Genomic DNA, 26,345 nt, shown 5'->3' with positions numbered 1-26,345 from the left:
TTTCGCATTTACTGCAGTCAATTTAGCAGACACGTTAATGCTTTTATTCCTCTTTTTTCCATTTTCATTCATCATAGGTATTGTTTGCAAGCATCTTAACATTTCATATTTCGTATTCATTCTTTGTCCTGATATCACCTTTGCAACAGTACTTTCAAAATATGTGCATGTGTTTATAATGTTCGATAGCATTATTTCATTCGTTTGTTTTGACATTATTGGGAGAAGGAGGTTTCAATTTTTATTTCATCTGCATGTTTCATTATTTTCATTTGGTGGGTGCAATATTGCGTTAATTATCATTAAGAATAAAGTTCTTGGGTCAGCTCTCGCCATCAATTTGTCAAGGTTATCACCCTCAAATGCTTCTTTCCCTGTCTTCTTGAGAGATACGCCTGTATCTAACTCGTACTACTATGACTGGACATAATAAAGTGAAGTGAATCTATGGTACTGGTGCATGTATAGTTCTGATGATATAAAAGAAGAGGGGCGTTACTGAAAAACAAACTTGAATTATTTAGGGTCAAAGATAGCTTTGCTATATACTTAACAGTTTGTGAATTAAACAAAAATTCACATTTAGATACGTATAAATCACGGTTCTCACCTTTTCAAAATAGAAATAACATTACGCCAATTTGAATGAACATGTTTGGAATTTGACTGCCCATACGCGAAATTGAATGACTGAAATACAATTTTCCGCCAGTGCTGGCGAATTTGAATGACTGAAGAGCACGTGCCAATTTGAATGCCCGTTTTACGAATTCGAAAGGCACATGTGCGAATTTCATTGATCGAAATGTTAAATTGAATGAACAAGTTGCAATTTTGAATGACAGAATGTGCAGTGACGAGGATTTTCGCTAAATTGAATGAACCTTTTATCAAATGGACTGACAAAAGTGCGAAATTGGCCGGGAAATATATTATTCGTCCTTCATCAATCTTGAACGTCGACTGAGTATTGGGACGTTCCCTTTGCGATTCTCCGATTAGCAAAACGGAATACGGAGAGATCAAAGTTCGTACAATTCGGTTGAGTTTAATTTGTGTGTCTGCGTGATATTTGAGCTGCGCACACGATTTGGAGTCGAAGGTGAGTACTTTGACCGTAAGCAGGCTTCCTAAATCATTCATTAGCCGAGATAAGAAGCGTAATGTCTCCAATTCTACAGCCTTGGTCTGTTGTTTCTTACGTGTGGCATTAGCGTTTCTTTTCATGCATCGCGACGATCATAAAAGACGATTGAAATGTTTACTTCCTTGATGCGATCAATTACATCGTCATTAATGTATGTGCACAAATTAAACACGATTTCTGCCATGTGTGCAGGCGTATCGGGATAGTGTCTCGTGACATTTCGTTTCCAATGACTGTTGGACAGAAAAACGCTTAGGTGTAGCTGAGAAAACCATGGCTCTCTTCAAAGACATGTACAGTGCTAGTGACTGCTGTTGTTTGTTTGTAATAACCACTGCCCAGGCGATTTCGCAACATCTCACTCACAAGTAACTACTTCCCCATGACTGAAGACTTGGACAGGCAATTAGTGCACTGACAAAGAGTGTACTTTGCAACGGGGCTCAACTTCAGGTTGTAGATTACTTCCCGAACCCAGGCTACTTCTTTCTTAGCACAAGCGTGGATCGAAGCCGCGGAGTAAATACTCAAAGGAACATGGCGACTCCTCACAGACGGGTGTTTTCAATACTTCTACTTCTGGTTGGATTGAGCGTCGTATTCACCGTGGCTCTCGTCTACAACATCGCGTACGTCGAGAGGCCGGCCATCCGACGAGGCGTTCATACGCTGCGCGAGCCGAGGCGATTTTCGAACGGATCCAGGCGATCGTCATTGGCCGTGGTTTCAGGTAGACTTCAGATGTTCGGAAAGGAATTCAAATTTTATTCCATGCGAACATTAATGTCTCACTGTATGCCTACTTCATCACTCCTCCTCCTCCTCTGCTTCCTCTAAAGCTTCTGCCTCTCCTTTTCTTTCTACCATTGTTTTACGACTATACCGAATACCGATAGCAATTAAAATGATGATAATATCAATAGCTGTAAAGCGTTTACCATACATACTTTGACAACTCCAACTTCTTTTAATGATAATAGCCTTTGGATAATAGTTAAGAACAGAATGATTACAAGTTGGTATTGCAATAACCACTACAGGTTTGATCCTTAGTAGTGACGATGATGTCACGAAAATCACCATTATCAGCATCATCATCATCATCATCATCATCATCATTATTATTATCGATCAAAGTTTTCCTCTTTTACTGTGTCTCATCTGATGCTGCCACACATTTTGTTTAAACTATAAATCTGTTCCCACATCCCTTTCTAGAATTGCCCCTACCGCCACTCCTGGTAGTCTGTTTATACTATTTTACTCACCAACTATACTTCTACCACCGCTACAGTCATGTTCTTCAAGCACATTGTTGCTGCTAATAATGCATGTACTATGATATGACTTTAGTGTATTTCTTTTCTTCTGTTTTGTTTTTTCTTCTCCGTCATCCACAATTATCATCATCGTCTCCTTCTAATACTACCACTATTGTCATCTCTACTACTGTATTACTACTGCTGCTGATAATAATTCTAATATACTACTACTACTTCTACTATACTACTACTACTACTACTACTACTACTACTACTACTATTACTACTACTACTACTATGGCTACAAATACTTCTGTTTACTTTATACTTTATTTCTTCTACTGTAGATATCAAAACTAGACCACTATATTTATAGACCGATTCCAAATCTCAGACTATCCTAGTTCTACTACTTTAATGTTCTTACTTCTATTAGTATAACTATCGCCTCCTTTGCTACTATTATTACTTCTTCTTCTACTACTTTTGCTCTTACTAATATTGTTTTTGTAACTACATGTTTTACCAACTTGCAAACATTCCTGCGGGTTTTTTTTTTCAGTATGTAAGAGGGTGGTACCCACAAAGCAGGTAAGCTCACTTAAGACTTATGTAAACTTTCATTCAATATTTCCTCAACTTGTGTTCACAGGGGGTGATATTTGAATAGGTGTTTGGCTAAAATTTACATATGTTATATTCAAACACTTCACCACTGTTCACAGAATCAATGACTGTGGAGGTTTGTGCAAACAGCTAAGTTTGGTATAGCAAAGTTGTGACTCATTGGCTCATGAAGAATTCATTGAGGTTGTGATATTTCTTGTTAATCAGCAAATAATTTCAAAAGGTTATCAGTCTCTTTTGCCTGCTCTTCAAAATTACATACTCTCCCCCAAAAACACAGATCAACCCTTTTCAAAGCAAACAGGGTTGTAGTTTCGCAACAATGACAACAAAGTGGGAAGAATATCAACAGAGCAATTTTCACAATAGGGGATTATTGATACATTGTCATTCTTCGAATGTTTACGGGATTTTAATGCAGCATGTTTTGCTGCTCATAATGTGCCTCACCCACTTCTTGACAGCATTTCCCTGTAACTCGTTTTAATAGGATACACACAAATCATTCCATACAACGTGATGCCCACACCAATTACAGGGAATAACTTTCCAACTCATTAAGCATTTTTCCCATGATTTATGTTTTCTTCATTAGTCTTGTGAATATCCCTCCGTTTTGGATCTCCCATGATATATTCCATCTGTGTCTTTGATGCCTTTATATACTTATATGATTATATGTATGTACTTGCATGTTTTTGCAGACTTTTGTCCAAGGGGAAAAAAATATAATTCTAATCAACAGCTATGAAGCATATACTGTTAAATGATTCTCGACGCATTACCGCCAGAAAAACCCTATTTATAGGTTACATACCTTGCTAATCATATCAAAAGGTGTCACGTGATATGGTCGCAGTAGATCACTTCGCCTCGTGGATGTGACACCACAGATTTTTAATGTGCACACACACACACACACACACACACACACACACACACACACACGAAAACTCACACACACAAACACACGCACGCATATAAATAAACAAAACAATAACCGCTTGCATGGATTATCTAAATGTTAAGCGTGGTAAAAGACTAAGGAAGAAGTCTAAAGAAAGGAGACAAAATAATTTTAGATCAACTTACAATGTACCAGTCTACACGGTCCCATGTGACATTAAAACACAAAACGAAACAAAAACAAGAACTGCCCGTATATAGTAGTCTAGCAGCCAGAAAGGGTCCCCGTGCACCCACCCTAAAACAAAATTCTACGATATGTTCGAAGATCGTCAGAACCTGTATTTTCCGAATCCGGTTGTCGCCAGTGGAAAAAAAGGTTGCGCGCGCGTCTAATTTGCATATTTCTAAGATGGGCGCCGCCCGTTGCTAGGAGACGGATTATTTTTGAATAACTTTAGTTAGGAATAACAAATTACCATAAAAATGGTATCATTTTGAAGAGAATTAAATTTCCTACAAGCTGATACCCCATTTGATGGGATAAATAGATGTTGTCATGAAATATTAAGGAAGGAATTATGTTTTTTAGCATTTTTCTAAAAAGATCCGGAATTTGGTTATAATGTTCTTTTCCATACATTTAATATGCATTTACAAATAACATTTGAATTTTCCCATAATTATCCCCCAAACATAGCTATTATCATGTGAAAACGGCTTTCCAATACATCAATTCCTTTAAAAGTTACACGACATTAAAGGGGATATGGTTCAATAGGTTTTACAGCAATATCTAAGGGTTATAATGTCTCCGGGCGCAATTGCGTAGGTTCTGTATGTGGGGTTTGTTGTAGATCACTGCTATCTATTGATCAAATCTCATCGAAATCGGCGAAGAAAGAAAGAAAAAGTACACTTTCTATTCCTTATATGAAATAAAAATGTTTTTTTCTATTCTGTGTTACCAAACTCAATCCATTCAGCTTCCCATATGAACAGTTTCTTGTCTTTTTGGATTCCCTCCAAGAACGTGAAATTAATCACAACTTATCTGATATTAAAAAGTTAAAGAAAAAAAAACATTTACGTGACAGTTTCCTCTTATTGGAAGATTAAAGTGAAAAAAAAAGAAGAATCTTATGCTAAAAGCCCTAAGAAATAAAAAAAAACTTGTTAAATGGCCTTTCAGAGTTTAAAATGAAACATGGCTATCTTATTTTTTCATAACAAAATGAAGGGAAGTATCTGTGTAGTTCATGTCGGCCCATACTGGGTTACATCATAAATTCTTCAGAAATGGTCCCCGTGCACCCTCCCCCCCCCCAAAAAAAAAAAATCTACGATAGGTCAAAGGTCAAAGATCAAGTGAAATACATGCTCTCCTATTCATCCAATTAAACCTAGGTCAAGGAAGGTGACCATTCAACACATTTGTGACAAACATGCCATTATAATATTTTGCCAATTTTGTGAAAATGTAATCACACATTGTCCACATGTACTATAGACCATTTAGGAGAATCATGCATTATGGCGGAGGCATACCAGTCGTCATAGCGACATTTCTAGTTTAATATTACAACGAAGATTACGACTATTATTAGCAGTTGGTAATTAAGTGGTGTACGAAGACTAACTCAAACAATACATCATTATATGAGTGGCTATAATGTACAATTGATAAAAACCCAATAAATCTGTGTTTTTTTTCCAGGTTATACAGTGCGTATCAAAAAAAGGTAATCCAACTTTGGCGGGCTACTACTTTACAATTGTCAGTTATGGAGAGCTCAATGTTTTAATTCTAATGATATCACAAACCATCAAAAGCTATGCTGCCGGCTGAAAGCAATAACAAATTTACTTCTTGTATATTATAGAAAGAATGGCCACGCGAAAGTAACAAGATTAATGCTCTGTTACTGGGAATTTGAAAACAATAATGACATTGTTTCCATTCCTGTTGTGTCGTTGGTTGTTGGCGTGTTTCCTTTCAAAGAGTGAAAGTAGTAGTAGGTTAATAGATGTCGGCGTTAAAGCTTGTACAATATAACAATATTGGTCAAAGTTTATTATTCCGAAGGTTCATTTTTTTTCCCCAAAGGTTCGTTATTCCGGAGGTTCGTCATGATATAGATAAACGGGCCCAAATTAGTTATTGCTGAAAGCAATAACAAATTTTCTTCTTGTATATTATAGAAAGAAAGGCCACGCGAAAGTAACAAGATTAAATGCCCTGTTACTGGGAATTTGAAAACGATAATGACATTGTTTCCATTCCTGTTGTGTCGTTGGTTGTTGGCGTGTTTCCTTTCAAAGAGTGAAAGTAGTAATATAGTAGGTTAATAGATGTCGGCGTTAAAGCTTGTACAATATAACAATATTGGTCACAGTTTATTATTCCGAAGGTTCATTTTTTTCCCCCAAAGGTTCGTTATTCCGGAGGTTCGTCATGATATAGATAAACGGGCCCAAATTTGTTATTGCTGAAAGCAATAACAAATTTACTTCTTGTATATTATAGAAAGAAAGGCCACGCGAAAGCAACAAGATTAAATGCCCTGTTACTGGGAATTTGAAAACGATAATGACATTGTTTCCATTCAAAATTCAAAATGGTCACCTTCCTTGACCTAGGTCTAATTGGATGAATAGGAGAGCATGTATTTGGGAATTTTAGGACTTTAACTTGACTTTGGCCCTTTCATAAGTTTATGCATTAAGTAATTTTCAAGGTATGGAGAAAAAGTGCAATTTTTGTATTGTGTAAAAAATTGTTACCATTTTCAGGGTTACGCCATTTCCTGACCCACTTTATCTGACACACTCTTTCTGACACACTTTTTTGCCATTCACTCTGTACACAGGGCAGTTTTCATGAGACGGCCTCTGTCATTGGCTACTATGCTAATGAATATTCAAGACTATGGTATGGCTTGTCGAACGTCGCGCTCAAGGCCGGCCAATAAGAGGCGGCCAGGAGTTGGTGAGCTGGAGGCGCGCGGCAATTTCTAACCTCATCCACGTGTAGGCCTTGCTACTACGTGCGCTTCCAGTACCTTTTTTTTTTTTTCAGCTGCTAAACCCATCCACGTACGGGCCTCTGTGTAATCTGTAATTTCGTGCCTGCCTAGTAAAGTCGGCAGTGAACTTGGGCGCGATCTTCCCTACGGCGCGATCTACACGCGAAGGGTATATACGTCATTGAAAAACTGCCTGTGTCATTCCCACTAGACAGGAGGGATCATGATGCATGTACACTTGTGGGAATGTGCACTTGACTCAGTACAGCACTATTCATGTGAATTTTATGAAAAGCTGTTGCTTGCATGCGTGCACGTGGCTGGGAGAGTGCGGCAAGAACGCTAGGAATGCACCACCAGCAGGTACGGTGGGCTGCAAATTCTTGGGGCAAGTTTAGACTTCATTGTTCAGCCCGTCTAGTATTTATATATTCATAATAATTCTAATTCTTCATGAAATCACGATAAAAATACTTCATATATTAATAATACATTTTAGAAGCGAAATATGAAATATTTCGACTTTTTTTTTGCAATCCAAAGAAAAAAATATTTTGAATAAAAAATTCATAATAAATAATAGTTCTTGACTCAAGTCTACACTTCGTGCGTCTTCTTGCAGCTACCCCGCAGTTGCCCATGGATACGACGCATAAATAATCAGCTGTTTGTTGAGTCATTCCTAATTTCCTACCCTACTGCCTCTGTTCGAATTGAGAGCGATTGTGATTTTATCGGTGGTATTTAGTTTCATGACCTAATCCAATAAAACTAGACAAATTCAAACATCAAATGTTGTGAGTTTTTGTCAGAATTCCCTATCAATATCACTTGTTGCCACGATAGTTTTCAGAGTTCACTAGCTTCATTATCGAAGCTGTTCTGAGGTTGTTGGACATTTGAAAGAACTTTGTAAGAAATCACCTTTTATTTATCATTTATTTTCACACACAAGAATTTTGATGACTTACATAATCTTTTAAAACTATTCTAATGTCATAATATTTCATGATGGTATGTGTTCTGTCTTTACATGGCAAGATGGGATTTTTTTTTTCTTCCATCCAGGGTCAAAGAAGGAAGTGACAGGAAGGAAACCAACACGATAGGGAGGAAATGAAAAGGATAGAATGAAACACCTGCTCAGCGGGCTCTTTTTTATTGATTTTTACAATGGTGAATGCAGTACATCAGAATTTAAGTACAGTTCTAAATAATTTATTGTTTCAAAAATGAGCAAAGAAAATGGGATATCATCGAGATCTAAATGAAAACTAAATTAGCATCGCCATTTAGATCAATATTTACTAAAGAATAGCCCTGATGCAACCTTATTGTCAAGCTTTTGGTTGAGTTTCTTTAGAGAAACGAACTTTTGGAGCACTAACCCAAGTGAACAACCAAAAGGTTTAAAAAAAAATGATGAAATGCAGGTCTCTAGACCACTCCTGTGCATGAGCGAGCAACAGCCTCCATGGACAGTGTCACTCTTGTCCTTGGCCTAGGCTAGGCTACTCGTGTCGTTCTCGCCATCATCAACGTCATGGTCACACGAAATAAATTGCATCATCAAAAGGGTTCGTATATCATCACCAGAATCATTATGATCATCATCACTATCATATCAACCACAGCAAACCCTGAATATCATTCCCACCAGTCACTCCCAGCTCACAAAAACACATCAGCAAACGTACAGACATCGCAGACTTTGTAGCTAACTACGTTAGACTTTAGATCAATGTTAGTTGTACACAAAATGAAACGGAGGTGGAAAACTAGTAATGAATACACGGAGATCATCAACGATGGCATTTTACCGTAGAAAAAATACACTGAACATCTTGCACCGCAAAAAAAAAAAAAAAAAAAAAAATGAGTTAAAAAACTACGTTGAGGAAAACTAGGGTGAAAACCCGCTGCTTGGAAGACGAACGATGAAGACACTGTACGGTAAAAATGCACAAGGAAACAAACGAGTGGGTACCATACAAAGTATGGATGTTCTCGCACAAACGTAGATAATCTACATCGTGTTCAATCAAAAAACTCAACAAACACTCGAACAAAAACTCACCTTTAAATTGTTGAAAACGAGATAATCACTTCAAAAAATGGGGGAAAAACACTTGCGGTAGTACGATTGTACTCTAAGAATAACAAAGATACGATGATACGAAAGCAAAAGAGAGAAAAAGAGAGAGAAATGGACAGGAAACCTGCAGAAGTTATGCCACACTCACTGGCACTAAGCACTGAACTCAAGCACTACGTAGTGTTTGAGTTCAGTGGCACTAAGACGCAATTCGACACACACACGCACACAGGTAATCAGATATCGTCATGGACCCCCTTGAGGAGATCGATATCACGATACCACGCGTAAGTCAATAGCTAAAAGCCAATCACAGACACAGAATCAGACCGAGTGACTCATGGAAAAAAAAATCGTAAGGCTGTTGAATATTCATTAGCACAGTAGCCAATAACAGAGGCCGTCTCATGAAAACTGCCCCGTGTACAAAATGAATGGCAAAAAAAGTGTGTCAGAAAGAGTGTGTCAGATGAAGTGGGTCAGGAAATGGCGTAACCCCCATTTTCATCTGGCCTTTGACCCTAAAATTCATAAGAGAATCACTGTCAGGTAGAACATGCATAAAAATGTACTAAGTTTCAAGATGCCATGAGCCACTTCCGAGACATGGAGGAAGAAGCAAGTTCAGCACTTTCTCTTGATCTTTGATCTTTGACCTTTTTGGCAAAACAAAAAAAAAAAAGAAATTGCCAGAGAATCTCTATTTTGGGTTATACATGCATACACCAAGTTTTAAAAAAAGTCCTGCTGGCATTGCATAAATATGAGGGAAATAGTAAAATTTTGAAGTGTTGCCCTTGACCTTTGACCCCATGAACCCCAAATTCCCTAGATAATCACTTCCAGTCAGTACATGCATAATATATACTATGTTCCATGAAGATACCTTGAACAATATCCAAGATACAGAGAAAAAAAGTAAAATTTTAACATTTTCACTCGACCTTTTCACATTTGACCTTAACCTTATCACCCCAAACTTTTACCAGTGAATTTTAATTAGATAATACCTGTATACACTAAGTTTCAAGAAAATATCTTTAGGCATTGCAGAGATATGAGGGAAATAGTGAAATTTTAAGCATTTGACCTCGACCTTTTGACTTTTGACCTTGAGCATGTGCACCCAAAAGTTGATAGGCAGAATTTCACCCCCAATACACATACATGCCAAATGTCAGTTTTTTTTTTTTTTTTTTTTTTTTGGGGGGGGGGGGGGGGGTTTGTTACGCTGTCCGCAAAATTCATTACGGACGGAGAGAAGGACGGACGGAAGGACGGACAACCCGAAAACATAATGCCTCCGGCACCACTTCTTGGCGGAGGCATACAAAAGAATCTAGATTACATGGGTGAAGTAATCTTTGAAGATATGTAAATATTGATATGTACGGTATTGAAACTGTCGTGTTGATTATCCTTATGGTAAGTTACCACTCTCGTGGAATTCACTAAGCTGGGTCCACTTTCTCGATTCGCCCGAAATCGTGGTCTTACTCGGGGACTAATCGTGCTGATCATCAGATAATCAAATCTTGATGTCAGTCAAAGACATTGTGTTGATCGTAGTAATTTTTCGAACAGTCCAATAATTCTTCTACGATCAACACGATTACCACCATAGACCTCAAGATGTGATAAGCCATGATAAGATCACCACGGTCACTCGTAGACTAAGAATCGATTTGTGGTAGATAGTATACATGTATTAGCATATCGAGACTCGCGACAATGGCAACCTAGTGAAAGTGTTTAACTGCCATGTCAATAATCTTTTGGGTATCGATAATGCACATTTATAGTTACTCTATCTAAAAAGGACCGGCGGACGAGTAGGGCATGGATATCTGAAAACATTGGATGGTGTATTTAATTCATGCATGAGTTAAAATGTTATTCCAGCGGAACTTACATGCGCTCTAAAAGTGGATTGCACGTCAGATGCGCCTATAGCAGATACACTTCAAATCATTTCAGCAACTAATTTCTGTGGAAAACATGAAAATATTGTATTCGTTGTGGTTAAACATTTACACTCTGAATATGTCTAATGTTTAACACATTAGTCATACACATACATCCTTGAACAGAAACACACACAACACAAAAGTATACAAACCTGCATAAATATAAACGTTATATATATATATATATATATATATATATATATATATATTTATATATAGATATAGATATATTATATATACATAGTTATAGTATATACATGCACACATACATACATACACGCATGCATAGTTAATGTTCCCTCAGACATTTCCCTCATGTTTTATAGATCCATGCATTAAGGTCTACTTAACCATAACATTTTTTTTCTCTCTCTCTCTCATTTTTGTATAATATTGATTATTAGTCACTCCTAACGGATTTAACAACCAAGTTTACGTTGTATTGCATTTAAATCAACCCATGAAATCATTTTCTATAAAAAAAACCCCACAGAATTTGAAAGCGACTGGATTTGACTTGCAACTATTCGTTTTTATCAATGCCATTCCTTGGTATTTGTAATCTATCTATTAGTTTCTTGGCAATAATACACGTATGAGCAATATGTTTAAAAACCATCAGGCGAACCACCAAAGAATGAGAACACGTATGTGCGATCTTATCTTAAAAAGATAAATTGATTTCATGCTAGAGCATGGTGAGAAATATTTCGCTTGTGCGGTATACATGTAACTCTTATTTCGACATCTAAATAAAGCATTCGAGTTTGATGTTCCATGAATGCATTAATGGCGTATTGAATAAATTCACGAAATTCATGACTGAGCTCATTTCCCCTGCATGAATGCCTGTGTGCGATACTGGAGGTGTGAGTATGTGTGTGAAGATGATCAGAAGAATGAGAGTTGATGAAGAGAAGTTTGATTAATATCGATATGTTGGAAACCCCTATCCAGGTAAGCCCGTTTCGGCCGTCATGAAATTACACCTCTCGTAATGCCTTCATTCTATTTGATGAAAAAAGACGTAAACTAAAAGTGAAGCTGAGTAGATCAAAGGTGATAGCGAATAAAAAATTTAATTTGTTTTCATATTCTACAAGATTTAATGATATTTAATCAATAATTTGGATGTAAGAAGTGATAGGGTCTCATACTTGCAATGATTATTATAGTATTACACGCGTTAGCAAGTGCGGAAGTCGACATTACCCTTAAATTTCTGTATAACCGTATTGAACCTTTTCCCTTTAATGTCGTGTAACTTTTTAAGAAATTGGTGTATTTAATAGCCGCTTTCACAGAATAGTACTTATTTATGGGGTTTAACTTAAGGAAAATTCCGATGTTATTTGTAAACAGAAATTAAATGTATGGAAAAAACATTACTGAAATCTGTATTTCTTGGGAAAAATGTATTTAAAAAAATCCTTCCTTCCTTAGTATTTCATAACAACAACTATTTATTACATAAAACGGGGTATTAACTTGTAGGAAATCTAATTCTCTTTAATATGATACAATTTTTATGGTAATTTGATATTCTTAACTAAAATTATTCAAAAATAATCCGTATCCTAGCAACGGGCGGCGGCCATCTTAGAAGTATGCAAATTAGACGCACGCGCAACCCTTTTTTTCCGCTGGCGACAAGCAGATTCGCAAAATACAGGTTCTGACGATCTTCGAACACATCGTAGATTTTTCTTTTTTTTTGGGGGGGGGGGTGCACGGGGACCATTTCTGAAGAATAGTAACCCAGTATGGGCCGACATGAACTACACAGATACTTCCCTTCATTTTGTTATGAAAAAATAAGATAGCCATGTTTCATTTTAAGCTCTGAAAGGCCATTTAACAAGTTCTTTATTTCTTAGGGCTTTTAGCATAAGATTCTTCTTTTTTTTTCACTTTAATCTTCCAATAAGAGGAAACTGTCACGTCAAATTTTTTTCTTTAACTTTTTAATATCAGATAAGTTGTGATTTTGGAGGGAATCCAAAAAGACAAGAAACTGTTCATATGGAAGCTGAATGGATTGAGTTTGGTAACACAGAATAGAAAAAAAAAAACATTTTTATTTCATATAAGGAATAGAAAGTGTAATTTTTCTTTCTTTCTTCGCCGATTTCGATGAGATTTGATCAATAGATAGCAGTGATCTACAACAAACCCCACATACAGAACCTACGCAATTGCGCGCGGAGACATTATAACCCTTAAATATTGCTGTAAAACCTATTGAACCTTATCCCCTTTAATGTCGTGTAACTTTTAAAGGAACTGGTGTATTGGAAAGCCGTTTTCACATGATAATAGCTATGTTTGGGGGATAATTTTAGGAAATTTCAAATGTTATTTGTAAATGCATATTAGATGTATGGAAAAGAACATTATAACCAAATTCCGTATCTTTTTAGAAAAATGCTTAAAAAAATAATTCCTTCCTTAATATTTCATGACAACAACTATTTATCCCATCAAATGGGGTATCAGCTTGTAAGAAATTTAATTCTCTTCAAAATGATACCATTTTTATGGTAATTTGTTATTCCTAACTAAAGTTATTCAAAAATAATCCGTCTCCTAGCAACGGGCGGCGGCCATCTTAGAAATATGCAAATAAGACGCGCGCGCAACCTTTTTTTCCGCTGGCGACAACCGGATTCGGAAAATACAGGTTCTGACGATCTTCGAACATATCGTAGAATTTTGTTTTAGGGGGGGGGGGGGTGCACGGGGACCCTTTCTGGCTGCTAGACTATAGGGCCTACTCCAAATATCACAGAATCTTTGGCATATAAAACTTAAAGGCATAATTTACCATTTGCAGATGAAACAAAAACCCAACATTAGTGCTTTAAAATAGATCTAAAATGTGAGTTAGGGATAGAAACAACCACTGTAAAAATTTGAATCCGTATAATCGATGTTAAGTATTGTTAAGTACACAAAATATGAACAATAGTTATAATAAGAATGCTTCCAGACTAAACCGTATACAGTTATGGTTTATTGAGAAGCATGCTGATATCTCCCCATATTTTAGGCTTTATTGCAAAAATTTTATATTGTAGGATGTTTTGTGATACAACAGACCTACACATATGCATCAAATGTGATATCTTGAACATTTTTGAAATCGCTGCTCCCAAAGGTAAACTGGACCTTTAAGAACGTCAATGCCGTGTCAATCTGCGATGATGACTTAGAGAAAAAAACTTCTTTTTCTTTGCATGTAAACCATTTATTTATCTTTTTTTTTTTTGGGGGGGGGGGAGGAAATGTGATTGTACAACTCAAACTACAACCAGAAACAGTAAACTCTTGCATGGCACAGAGAAAATACTTTGAGGTAGTCCGCATTTTTTGTTTTTAGATAAAGAACTTATTACTGTCAAAAATAAAATGTTAAACTTCAATTTCTGATATCCTTTATCCTATAGGCTCCAGAGGTAGACTGAACGTGATGTATAGATTATAGACTTTTAGGTCACATCTGCTGTATGAATGGTCTGCTGCAAATTGCTGCGTTTTGATATCAGAGCAGTTTGCATTTCACGAGAACACCATCTATATACCACTCACAGGCACGAAAATTGGTGATTATATTTACACATTTTCAACCACATTTTCACTCCAGCGTATACCTTCAACTACTACAACATTATTGCAGACTTTGGTTGTACTTATTATTATCATTTTATGATTATCGCATAAGCCCAAAGCGATATATTTGGTTCCGTTCAAAGAGTAAGATAACTCGTTATACCGTGCTTGTCATAACTTATTGTGGTGACAAAGAGTCCGCATACAAAGGGAAGGTCTTGAACATAGCCTATCTACTTCAAATGCGGATACATGTACGTATACTTCGTCAAGTCTTCCAACACACTGATGCACTAAGAAGCCACTCGCTACTCAAGGCGGATAAGAAAGAAAGGTGCGAGGGGGAACTGGATGAGTATCTATTGTAAGTGACAAAGGGTGCCGATGTCGTAACAATGGGAATGCTATGCGTGGCGGCTTCGGGAGAACGAATGAACACACGATTGTCATTTCCGTACACGTTGTATGCTCACACGCAAATAAAGCAATACAGATGACCGGGGGGCTCCGATTCGGCGTGTAAGTAAACTTTCGCTACTTCATCTCGCTAGTGTTGAATGTCTTCTCTTGAGGAACGAGTAGGGTGGGTTACATCCAATGCCTAACCCTGGTATTGGGACTCGTGGTAGATTGAGTTTCATGGGGCAGTTTGGTGAGATTTCGGACCAGCAAAATATGAGGAGAATGCTTTCGCGTCGGTTCGGTCACCTCCTGATATGTCTTGCCGGTTTGCTGTGTGTCTTGTTCTTGGTGAGGGCGATGTACATCATGGGCTACAACGATGGAAGGTCGTCTGTAATGGTACACCAGGAGCGCGGACTTAACGCAGACATATTCCCGTTTAAACCACCCGCTTCAGTCACGGAGAAAAGAGGCGATGTTATTTCTGGTGAGATCTCTAAGCTATTAATATTACCCCCAAAGTTTCTGTGGAGTAACAGTGTTTCAGGCACAATAACAACTAACTTGATGTACTGTTGGCTATTGAAGCACCACCTTGCACGTATTCTCTTACATCGCAACTCCAATAACTGAAGTGCCAAGTAGACATCGCGAAAACTATTTTTTTTTCTTTTTGAATGGCAGTTCTAATTTTAGTAAGTTTGATATTCTCTGCAATAAGACCAAGGAACAGCTCACTATACTCTCGTCTTTCATATCATTTTGTACTTAATATTGCATTTTGACTTTCGTAACGTAGATTAAAAATAACCGCATTTTATCTATTCCGCATTTACCATATTATTCTCATCATACAGTTACATATAATTTTGTATACCTGTGTGTATTTATACATGCACATGCATACGTACACACAGGTATATGCACTATTGTAGTTTAATTTAGTTTTCGTATAATACATCTTTCGTTTCAAAAAGAAACATTCATATTCGCATCAAGAAAAAAAAAATATTACCAGTTCTTGTTAATTTTGAATTAGCAATTTCACCCATGAAACCTTCAGGATTATAGAACATACATACCGACAAAATGACTGTAACGTTCTCAATTTTTCTCGTACTATTTTGATTTTCATAACTCAATTCTAAAGGCCCATCCTCTTCTCAGCCTCGTCTTTCGCCTGTTCCGTCCACATTTCTTTTCTTCTTTTTTTTTTTGTGGACGGAACATCCAAGTTATGGTGGTACTGTGTGTAGATGTCGCCATTTTCTGTACATCTTGTCTAAAACACGCCCTGAAACTGAGCTTATTACCCCGTCGTTCGTTTAACACTAAAGTAATAATCTTTGCCTCTTTCTGAAACCTCGACGGTGCCCCACCCCTTCTACACCCCGGACACGTCTTGCCACCACGATCTACCTCACTGCCTCTTTTGATCACGCACAATGCAGAAGTCATGGTTGATTATCTTTATAGCGATACAGAGTAGAAAATAATGACAATGTGTGTGTGTGTGTGTGTGTGCTTGTGTGTGTGTGTGTGTCTGTGTCTGTGTCTGTGTGTCTGTGTGTGTGTGTCTGTCTGTGTGTGTGTGTGTGTTGTCTGTCTTTCTGCCTCTGTCTCTCTCTGTCTCTCTCTCTCTCTCTGTTTGTTTGTAACTTGAAAATAGGCGAAACAGACGTATACTGACCGATAGCTTGAACTTAATCAGAAAAGGAGGAATTATGGAATTTGCAATTTCCTTGTCTAAGATATTTTGTTAATGACTTTCTTGACTTGATATAGCCTATTATGGGGTCAAAAGGACCTACAATTTTTAATAATAGGCAACGTGTATTTTAGTATTTTGGAATGGAACCACACTATGAACCCATCTGTTATGAGAGCGACGTGTGGATAGCGTTTCTCCTGATCAACAAGAAAGGTCACACTTTGTGTATTTGCGAAAATACTTCCTCCGAATGAAGCTCTTCAATTTGACATTTAAACTTGGTCCACTGTTTGCGGACTTTGAGGAGTGTCGGTCACCCTAACCGCACCACTGGGTGTGACGTTGCAAGAAGAAGGTTCGTTGGGTTCGTTACGAAATACACCTGCATTCATGCTTGTCAACACCTAGGTTTTTTATTTTGCTTTGTTTTGATTTTTTGGTGGGGGAGGTGGAGGGAACTTTTTACATCACAATCGCCAAATAAGCAGGCAATTTTAGCACGTGAGAAGATTTGTGTATTCACAAATTCTGGCTACAGATAAACACGATAATAAATTATAGGAGGTGTGGAGTGACGACGAATGTGCGTAATGACATATAATATTACAAGATTACTGCAAATGCATCAATGAAATAACAGGGAAATCTACCTCTTCGTAATTTGACATGGTAGAACTCAGTGTATCATTCCTGGGATATGTCCTTGCAAACTTGCATATATATATATATATATATATATATATATATATATATATATATATATATACTTATAAGCTGAACGTACAATATATTTCATGCGCTCGTTACAGCTTTGTTTATTGATGGACATAAATTTCTATATTTTGAGGGATTTTGAAGGATGTATTTTGTCACTCTTGGAATATGTTTTAAAGATCGTTTAATTTTCTCTTGCATTGTTAATTTGTTTCTCTTGCTCCGACACCTACAGCTCTTAACCAGCGGTGGATGACGTGGCAGACACTGGAGAGCCCCGGTAAATACCGGGCCTGCGTCCCGTACCCGACCCCGGACCATGTGTTCGACCGCGAGCTGACGGGCGGGCTCGTGGACACCAGTGAAACTAACATGACGATATTACAGTGCCTCCATCACTGTATCAATTTGGTAGGTTGGATGAAAATGAGCAAAGAAAGTTGGATTCCGTCGGGGTTCGAACCTGAGACCTACAGATTGCTGGACCGGTGCTCTTACCGACTGATGAGCTAAGGAAAACCTTAGTACGGTGTTCATCCCAAGTTGATTTCTATCCTTCGAGTTTACCATACGAGTCATGTCAGGTTTATAATACCTTCTGACCACACAAATAATGGAAATTGAGGGGTCTCATGGTTCTTAGCTCAGTTTGTGAGAGCACCGATCTAACAATCCGGAGGTCTTGGGTTTAAATCCCGATAAATTTCTTTCCCCGTTGTCATTTCATTCATATTCTGCTGGTCAGTTACCCTATTTGACTGAAGCTGGTGGTTATTCCCTTCCTTTGTGTAACCCAAAAAGCTACAAATTATCTGCAAATATTCGACTCTATGCCGAGAATGAACCAAAGAAATAGTGGACAAGGATTAATCATGATATTTGGGGATTAAAGAGAAATCCACAGATCACTCTGCTGTCCAGTCTGTTACGAAAAATGTATTCTATTTATATATACAGTACCTTTAAATTATTGGTTGTGATAATATTGGTGTCTGAGATGACAACAATCATATTATTTGTGATATAAGACTAATCATTCATAGCAATGGCAATGATCAACAGTCGAGTGTTTAGGGAAAATGACAACCTGCCTGCAGTACAACTCTCACTGAACTCCGTCTGAAAGGAAAGGACTTTAAAATAATTAATTTGACAACAAACAAAACAGAAAATGAACCTCTTGACGTCTGGCGAGGTGTGTTTTTGTTGATGCTATTGGGGAAGAGCAATAGAGGCCCAAATGCTAAACTCCGATGGAATATCGAACCCGCGTTCTTGGAATAGAACGCCTGTGGCTTAACCACTGGGCCTATTGGAGCCCATTTTTCTGTATAATATATATATATATATATATATATATATATATATATATATATATATATATATATATCCGTTGGGTATATATCCGTCGGGAATATATGGTTTGTTGAGGGTCGAAAAGTGCTAAATGCTGTACAGCAGAGCATATAATAGGCGTACCTGTGTTTTAGTGCCTTGTCTCGCGCCACATGAGCACAGAAACACACCACTTTGCCAGTCTGCCTGAAGATCGCGACAGCGTGAAACCGCCGGTAGCAGACAAGGCACCAAAACACAGGTACGCCTATATATATATATATATATATATATATATATATATATATATATATATACTTATAATGTGTGTATGTGCGTGTGTACATGTATGTGTGTCAGTGTGTTTGTCTCTTTTCTTTCTTAGTGCTCGAGTTCATTTAGTCTGAGTCAGAGTCAGAGTCACCTATCTCAGAGTAAATTTGACATTGATTTCATATTATGTTAAACTATTTGTTTGTCTGTTTTGTGCGTGTGTATTTTTTTAAAACACAACCTTTCCTTCTTTATTTTTGTCGCCTTCATGTTTTCTTCATTATTTCGATAGGAATGATAATATGAATATCTATCTGGTGGCATTGGTTATAAAAGATGAGTATTAGTATTATCGTTTCCGTGGTCTTTCTGAACCAATTTTTGAAGATCGTGTCAAACGTCATTCTTACCATTACTAGTATTATCGTCATTCTTACCATTACTAGTATTATCCTCATTCTTACCATTACTAGTATTATCGTCATTCTTATTCCATTATCAGATACTTGATTTCACTTAAAGATTTATCTGCCTCTTCCTCTCTGTAGGAATATACGTACGCTGCTCTCACAAAAGGCACGCAGTGTTATTGCACAAACGTCCATCGATCTACGAGTCTTCTGAGGTACGTGGACAGCGCATTGTGTGACGTACCGTGCACGGGCGATCGGAATTATGACTGCGGCGGACGTGAATACTTTTCGCTCTATAGGACGTCAGTACCAGGTAAGTAGGAAGGATTCTAATGTTTTTTTAGTGGTGAATGGCGTTATTTATTCCTCTTTTTTTTTTTTAATCATAAGTACTTCTTATATACCCGATTAGTCTTTTAGCATTTGACCTATTTCAAACTAGTATTTTCCACATTGATTATATCTTAATTAGAATTTGTCAAATTTTGATCACTGAATTCATTCATGATGCTTTTCTTTTAATCTGTTTATCAGTGATATTTTATTCAAACATTGTCTGGCTATGTATGTAAGAACAAATTATATGCAAATAAGGTCCATGAGTCCGACACGAGGCAAAAAAAGTCCCACGAGACCAACACTACATCACGGGGCTTAATGTACGCAGTGTCGGTCTCGTGAGCCTTTTTTTTTTGGCCTAGTTACGGAGCCGTGGACCTTGTTTGCGTACTGTCGGACTCAGGTAATAGTCTTATTTGCCTAGTGTCGAACTTATGGGCTGTATGACTCATGAGCTTACTCATGGGCTGTATGACTCGTGGACCTTTTTTTTTTTTTTTTTTCAATGTCGAACTCGTGGGCGTTATGACTCGTGGGTGTCGGGCTCGTTGGATGAGCCCAACTAGAAAAGGAAAGAGTTAATGAACGAGATGGTGACAGACCAGAATGGAGAGACTCACTACTGCACTTACATTCTTCAAGATTCAAGAATAAAGATAATTCATTGTAATGTAAAAGTATATACATGAAACTTGAGAGAGCAGAGAGCATAGGTGTTACTTACTGTACAGTATAATAGTTCAGTACACAAGATAACAATAATTATACACAATGACATTCGGCACATAATACACAATACTGGCAGTATTTTCTGATTATAAGTTGATGCTTTGTGATGAACAATGTTCATATTCTATAAATTCGGAATATTGTAGGTGCGGAAATCCATGTACTTTTTTTCCCTCTAGACACCCAATAATGTCTATGCAATTTCTATGAAAATACGAAATGTAGAGCTCTACTCACGAGTAGCGTCATGCAAAAATCACGTGACCAAGACGTCATCAAGATGTAGATTGCTGAATCTTTGACATACAAAACCGCACTGATTATTTGTATGGATAACGTGTTGGTTTTTTTACATGCTTTTATTCGACTGTTTCATTGCTACATAGGTAACAAGTGCTGTTCCTTCTGTAGTCTAATGTTGCAATTATTCCCATTCTTTATTGGCAGATGTTCGCTGTAGCAGCAAATCAGTGGGCAAAGATGGCGCTTTTCCCCTGACAGCTCTCGCCAGCTACCCTCGTTCGGGCAATACGTGGACACGACAGCTGATTGAGGCGGCCACGGGCGTGTACACGGGTAGCATTTACTGGAAGGCAGAGCGCGAGTCGCCAATCTCGCAGAAAGGTATGTACACATATTGTCTGCTACTAACAGCTACATTCACAGAGCGCCATCACATGGCCGGCCAGGTACCAATTTTACAGAAGACTCACTGTAAGATAACTGCAACTCGTCGTAATTGGAGTTATCATAGGAACAACTAAAATAATATTGCCTGCGAGTTGATTGTTGCACCCGCTGAAACCAAAGTGGCTGCAGTGATTATTGTAAATTGTAATATTATCGCACAACTTTTTTGGAGTGTACCCAAAAAGTGCTCGGAAACAGTTTAAAGACTGTAGAAATGTGCAACCAACAAGTTCTTATATGAAAAAATTAATGTAATACCCGATGCATATTTCATGCGTGGTATCTTGGACAGTGAATATCTACTTTGTCAAAGGCCGACATTCTTGTAGGTCTGGATAATAATGTGTTTCTTGCTAAGTTTAGTAGATTTTTTTCTCTCTCAGACAAGAAATAATGCAGAATCGCACAAAATACTGCAAGTGTTGACTGAATTTTCATTATTTATGAAATTCAACAGGAGATTACCACTGAGATATCGACCCTAAAATATTAGGGTGATTGCAGTATGAGAACATTAAAAAACTATAATGTATAGTCACTTTACTTAGGAAACGATTATGAGTGCCTATCCTGAAGAAAGACATCCAATTTGAAGTAGTGTCTTGGAAACTCAGTAACCAGAATGTGTCTTTAAACCATAGCAACGCATCCTTCCCCGCCGCTCATCCTTCTGTTTCGCTCGTCTCACATCCTCGTGGTCAATGTTTTGACCAACAAGTTTTCCTAGGTGGCAATGACGACTACCACAGGCTGCACACGATATGCGTCAAGACTCACAGGTCGGAGAGGAAACACATAGGCGACTTCAGCGATGCCGTTTTGCTGATCAGAAATCCGTACAGAACGATCGTAGCCGAAGTCTTCCGAAGATTCATGTTCGCCAAGTCGGGTTCGGTCGACGACAGCATGGAATATTTGAAATCAAAAGGTAACACATTTTATAAATGTGCATAAAAGCTTGCACAGGAGAAGTGACAAGTAAATTAATCCTCAACGTGTTTTGAGTATCGGTTGGCACAGAAAACGTCATAGCATTGTACACAGTGTCCAAAGTCCGTGGTACAGAAAGCGTTAATCCTTTGTGTGCTTAAAGTACCGGTTGGCCCGGAAAGTACCGTAGCATTGTACACACTGTCCAAAAGTCCATGGAAGAGGAAATGTTTAAAACTAGTTCCATAGTTACATAATGACAAAGAAACTCTGCCAAAACATGCAAAATAATATTTTCCACAGACATTGCGTAGCTAGTGTACAATTATATGTATACGTAGTAAGCAATGAAAGTATTGCTTATAATACTAAATATGCCTTATTTTCTTGCAAGTAATTGACAAATAAATTGTCCTACAGCTACGTAAGTAAGCACGAATTAATCAATGTTTCAGTAGTAGCCATGATTAAAAAAAAAATCATGGGCATACATACTCGGGTTGAGTTTGAATCAATGATCTGCGGATCATCATCGCCTTATTCTGATTGCGAAAATACTATCCAAGTATGTGACCCACTTTTTACTTCTTACCCGTGTGGCAGCAGTGGGAAATAGACGATATTTCTTGTTATCAGTTGACGAGGACGATGTTGTGCATGAATACGATTTCTCGGACGGATTATGAAGCTATAAAGCGGCGAAAAATAATTATTATGTCTTCAAGGAAAAGTGGAAATATAGAAACCAGTGAAAAATCAAACGCAAAGCAGAAAAACAAGTCAAGCGATAATGAAGTGACCGGAAAGATGAATAAAGGAATTCGTGTGCAAGGTTCATATCATCATTAGATGTAAAGCTGCGTAAGCCTACATCCGAGTTTGTTTGTTGTTGTTGTTGTTTTTTCTCGCAGCTTCAATATTTCTTTAGTCAAGCTCTACTGTAAATGCGATAAGTCATCTGGTTTTCATTGCCCTTACATCTTGATTTGTCAAGGAAACAATTTTGTCTTGTATGCTGATCTTCATAAAGACTTATCTCGATATTCGTCGGAGTTATTTCCACTAACAATTTGTGTTGTTTCAACGACTTTATTTGAACTATCGTTTCTGCTGGGGGATACATGTACTTGTTCGACTTTGACGAAGTGCAATTATGAATTCAAGGCAGGGTGAATGGTTCAAAATTCTTACCACTTCCGCTGTTTTGTTGTTCTAATAAGCAATACATGCACTTTCAATGAGATCTATCGTGGAACCTAATTTCGAGGATTAACTTCGTGTTCGCTTACTTCACATTTTTTTCCTTCTCCAGATTGGCAGAAGTTTGTAGATAAAGAGGGCCAGAGGTGGCATGACATGAATCTAAACTGGATCAAATATTCCAAGCGGTTGCTGGTCATACACTACGAGCAGCTCGAGACTCACACCGAGGACCAGCTCACTAGGATAGTCCAGTTCCTGCGCAAGAGTCCGGACCAGGAGCGAATCGCCTGCTCCGTGCAGGACAATCCGTCCTCCTCCTCGACCGGGGTGTCGCTAGGCAACCACGGCGTGAAGACGCGCGCCTATCTCACCACGGACCCCTTCACACCGAGCATGCACACGATCATTGACTCCTTTATACTGAGTGTGAATGAGTCGCTGATAGCCAAAGGCCAGGATCCGTTGCCTAGCGACTACAGCAATATTCGTGTCTTCTGAAGACGACCGTTACTACATGTGTGCTTGGCGATCACACGTGGCGCCATTTACATTCGGAACGCTGTGAGACACGCTTTATCCAAAACTGCAAAAATATTATGGAGCAATATTTCAAAGATCAGTGACCATGCTGACTCAAACAAAGAACACTCGTAGGTCTTTACAATGTGTAAATTACGCTGAAACAACTCACATAGCCTACACCTACGAAGGAGCCATTAACATCACTTGTGTATTTACATCTTTCTTTCTGTCTTTCTTTCTTTCTTTCTTTCTTTCTTTGTTGTTGTTGTTTTTTTGGGGGAGGGGATATCTTTTGTAATATGTGTGTATATGATCACGGTAGTGCGCTGCAGGGTTATCAGGGGTAGTTGCTCCTAGAGATAGCGTATCTTTTTTTTTTTTTTCATGGAACAAATACTAAACAACTTTAGATACAAAAAGAAATGTTACATAACGATGATATAAGAATAATATAAGATATTGTAACCTGAGTCTCAAGAATGGCTCTGCGAATATCCAGGGAATGTGTACATGGCTGTTACCCCGATAACAGCAAACAAGCTTACGAACAAGCAACAACAAAAAAATCTTGCATAAAAGCTTTGCATAATGTTTCGTGATAAATTTACTTTAATATATCCAATAAGGAATCATATCTAACATAACTTTTTTTTTTTTTTAACATGGTATTGCTGGGCTCTTCTTTGTACGCTACGGAGAAAAATAAAGATGATAGATATGTAAATTCATTTCATTTTCATTTCCTTTTATATTGTAAGCCCTGGCGAGATGTATATTTAGAATGACCTCGGGGAAGTCCACATTATTTGCCACACATGAAGCATCATAGGAAATTCTGTCTGAGAGGTGTCCAAATAATATTATTACTCCCTCCCCCCCAAAAAAAAAAAAAATCATCGTACAAACAAAATATGGAAGTAAAATTAATAGACGTTTTTTTTTTTTCTTTTTTCACAACGTTAGGAACTACCAGTGGTACTGTGTTGACAAGCTACTAAAAGTAAAAGACAAATTATTTCAGATTGCCATGCATTTGAAGTCACCTAGCTGTTAATCATCATCTTCGCTCGTGAAACACTACATGCGGGGTTTGGTATGTTGTGTATTGTTAATAATGGCTGCAGAATTCTGGTCACGTGTGTCGAACCGAAGAGGGTCGTTAACATTCACCTGATTTGACGTGTGTGTGTGTGTGTGTGTGTGTGTGTGTGTGAGGTGTAGGTGCTTTTTTAACGTTCATAGTTTTTAAACGTTCTTAAAATTTCCTCATCGTTTCGACGGACAGTAATCTTTACCTGTATTTTTGATAAACATGATGAATAACCAAAACGAGTACCGTTATTCATTTTTATTTGCACCAGTATAAATAACTGAAAAATTATCATGAAAAAGGTGATTAAAAAGCGATAAAAAATATGAAGATCGTAAACAAGCATACTTTCGCGAGTGCCCAAAGCACAACACAGTGCTATAGTCACAGTTAAAGTTTACAGGGCAAACATTAAAAGCGCAGGCCTACTTAACATCAGAGTCTCAGTAATATAATGCATTCCAAAGGAGCTGTTCAGACGATTTTACTTTATTTTAGTGATTGAATTAATCTTTGTTGATGTCTTTATTTTTGAAATGTTTCTATTTACGACTGTGTGTGTGGAGGGGAATGTCTTCAGCGTTACCTTCCAAGCAAAATAGTTGGCAGCTTCCATCGCTTGAAAAGCGAGCTGTCAATACGCAGTTCACTTTTCTGTCGTTATGCGGAGTGATTTAAGGTCGCGTGATTACACTGAACTTTACCTGGTGCAACTCTCACTTCAATCATAAAAATAAATGCCACTCTTTCACCCTTTCGGTTGTTTACTAAAAGTAGTGATGGAATAGAAAGTCATCATGCATACAGTAATTTATATAACAGTATACGAATGAATAGATAATCAAATGAATATATATATATTTATATATATACAATGTGAATGATATATGCAGTGCGTATATCGAGGATCTATAGGCAAATTTCTCTACTGCTTGTAGATTTCTAACTTTTCATATCATTTTACTCGACCGAAAGGTAAATCCACTCACTCAAAATTGAAAGTTATGAAAAAAAAACCACACAAAATCATTATAATTATCACAATCACTCAATCTCAACCACTCGGGCCTTGAAGGCTGAAGAGACATGAGAGACGAGAGTCTGGTTCTGATGTCGATTTTATAAATGATGAAGTTGCTTAATAATCCTTGAGCAAAGCGTTTATTTTTGTCTATCAATTACCGGTATACTAAAACATCTAGAAGACTAGACGGAGATTCAAATCACCGATGCACCGAAGGCAGGGAGAGGGACAAAGGGGAGGGAGAGATGAAAACTATATACACACACTCTGTGATCATCAGATTTTATAGGCAAACAGTTTTGGATGAAGTTAAATGATTTGGGTTTTTTTT

General features: G+C 37.6%; 1 protein-coding gene across 1 annotated transcript; it reads left to right on the top strand.

Moving 5' to 3' along the window:
• Nucleotides 1-1,352: 1,352 nt before the first annotated feature.
• LOC140242048 (sialate:O-sulfotransferase 1-like) lies at nt 1,353-24,087 on the top strand. Its single transcript, XM_072321799.1, has 6 exons — nt 1,353-1,877; nt 17,702-17,877; nt 19,623-19,800; nt 21,003-21,179; nt 21,964-22,173; nt 23,488-24,087. The coding sequence occupies exons 1-6, from the start codon at nt 1,685-1,687 to the stop codon at nt 23,874-23,876; spliced, it is 1,323 nt and encodes a 440-aa protein (XP_072177900.1). The 5' UTR covers nt 1,353-1,684; the 3' UTR covers nt 23,877-24,087.
• The last annotated feature ends 2,258 nt before the right edge of the window (nt 24,088-26,345 follow it).

The sequence above is a fragment of the Diadema setosum genome, chromosome 18 (assembly GCF_964275005.1).
Source record: "Diadema setosum chromosome 18, eeDiaSeto1, whole genome shotgun sequence".
NCBI classification, from domain to species: domain Eukaryota; kingdom Metazoa; phylum Echinodermata; class Echinoidea; order Diadematoida; family Diadematidae; genus Diadema; species Diadema setosum.
The sequence above is the reverse complement of the archived record's forward strand: the minus strand, read 5'-3'. Positions and strand labels throughout refer to the sequence as shown.

What these genes read in the sequence shown, in the direction of transcription:
- LOC140242048 (XM_072321799.1), top strand. Translation starts at nt 1,685, where the DNA reads ATGGCGACTCCTCACAGACGGGTGTTTTCAATACTTCTACTTCTGGTT. An exon ending in TCCATCACTGTATCAATTTG is followed by an intron (nt 17,878 to 19,622) that starts GTAGGTTGGATG and finishes TCCTCTCTGTAG; the next exon opens with GAATATACGTACGCTGCTCT. An exon ending in CTATAGGACGTCAGTACCAG is followed by an intron (nt 19,801 to 21,002) that starts GTAAGTAGGAAG and finishes CTTTATTGGCAG; the next exon opens with ATGTTCGCTGTAGCAGCAAA.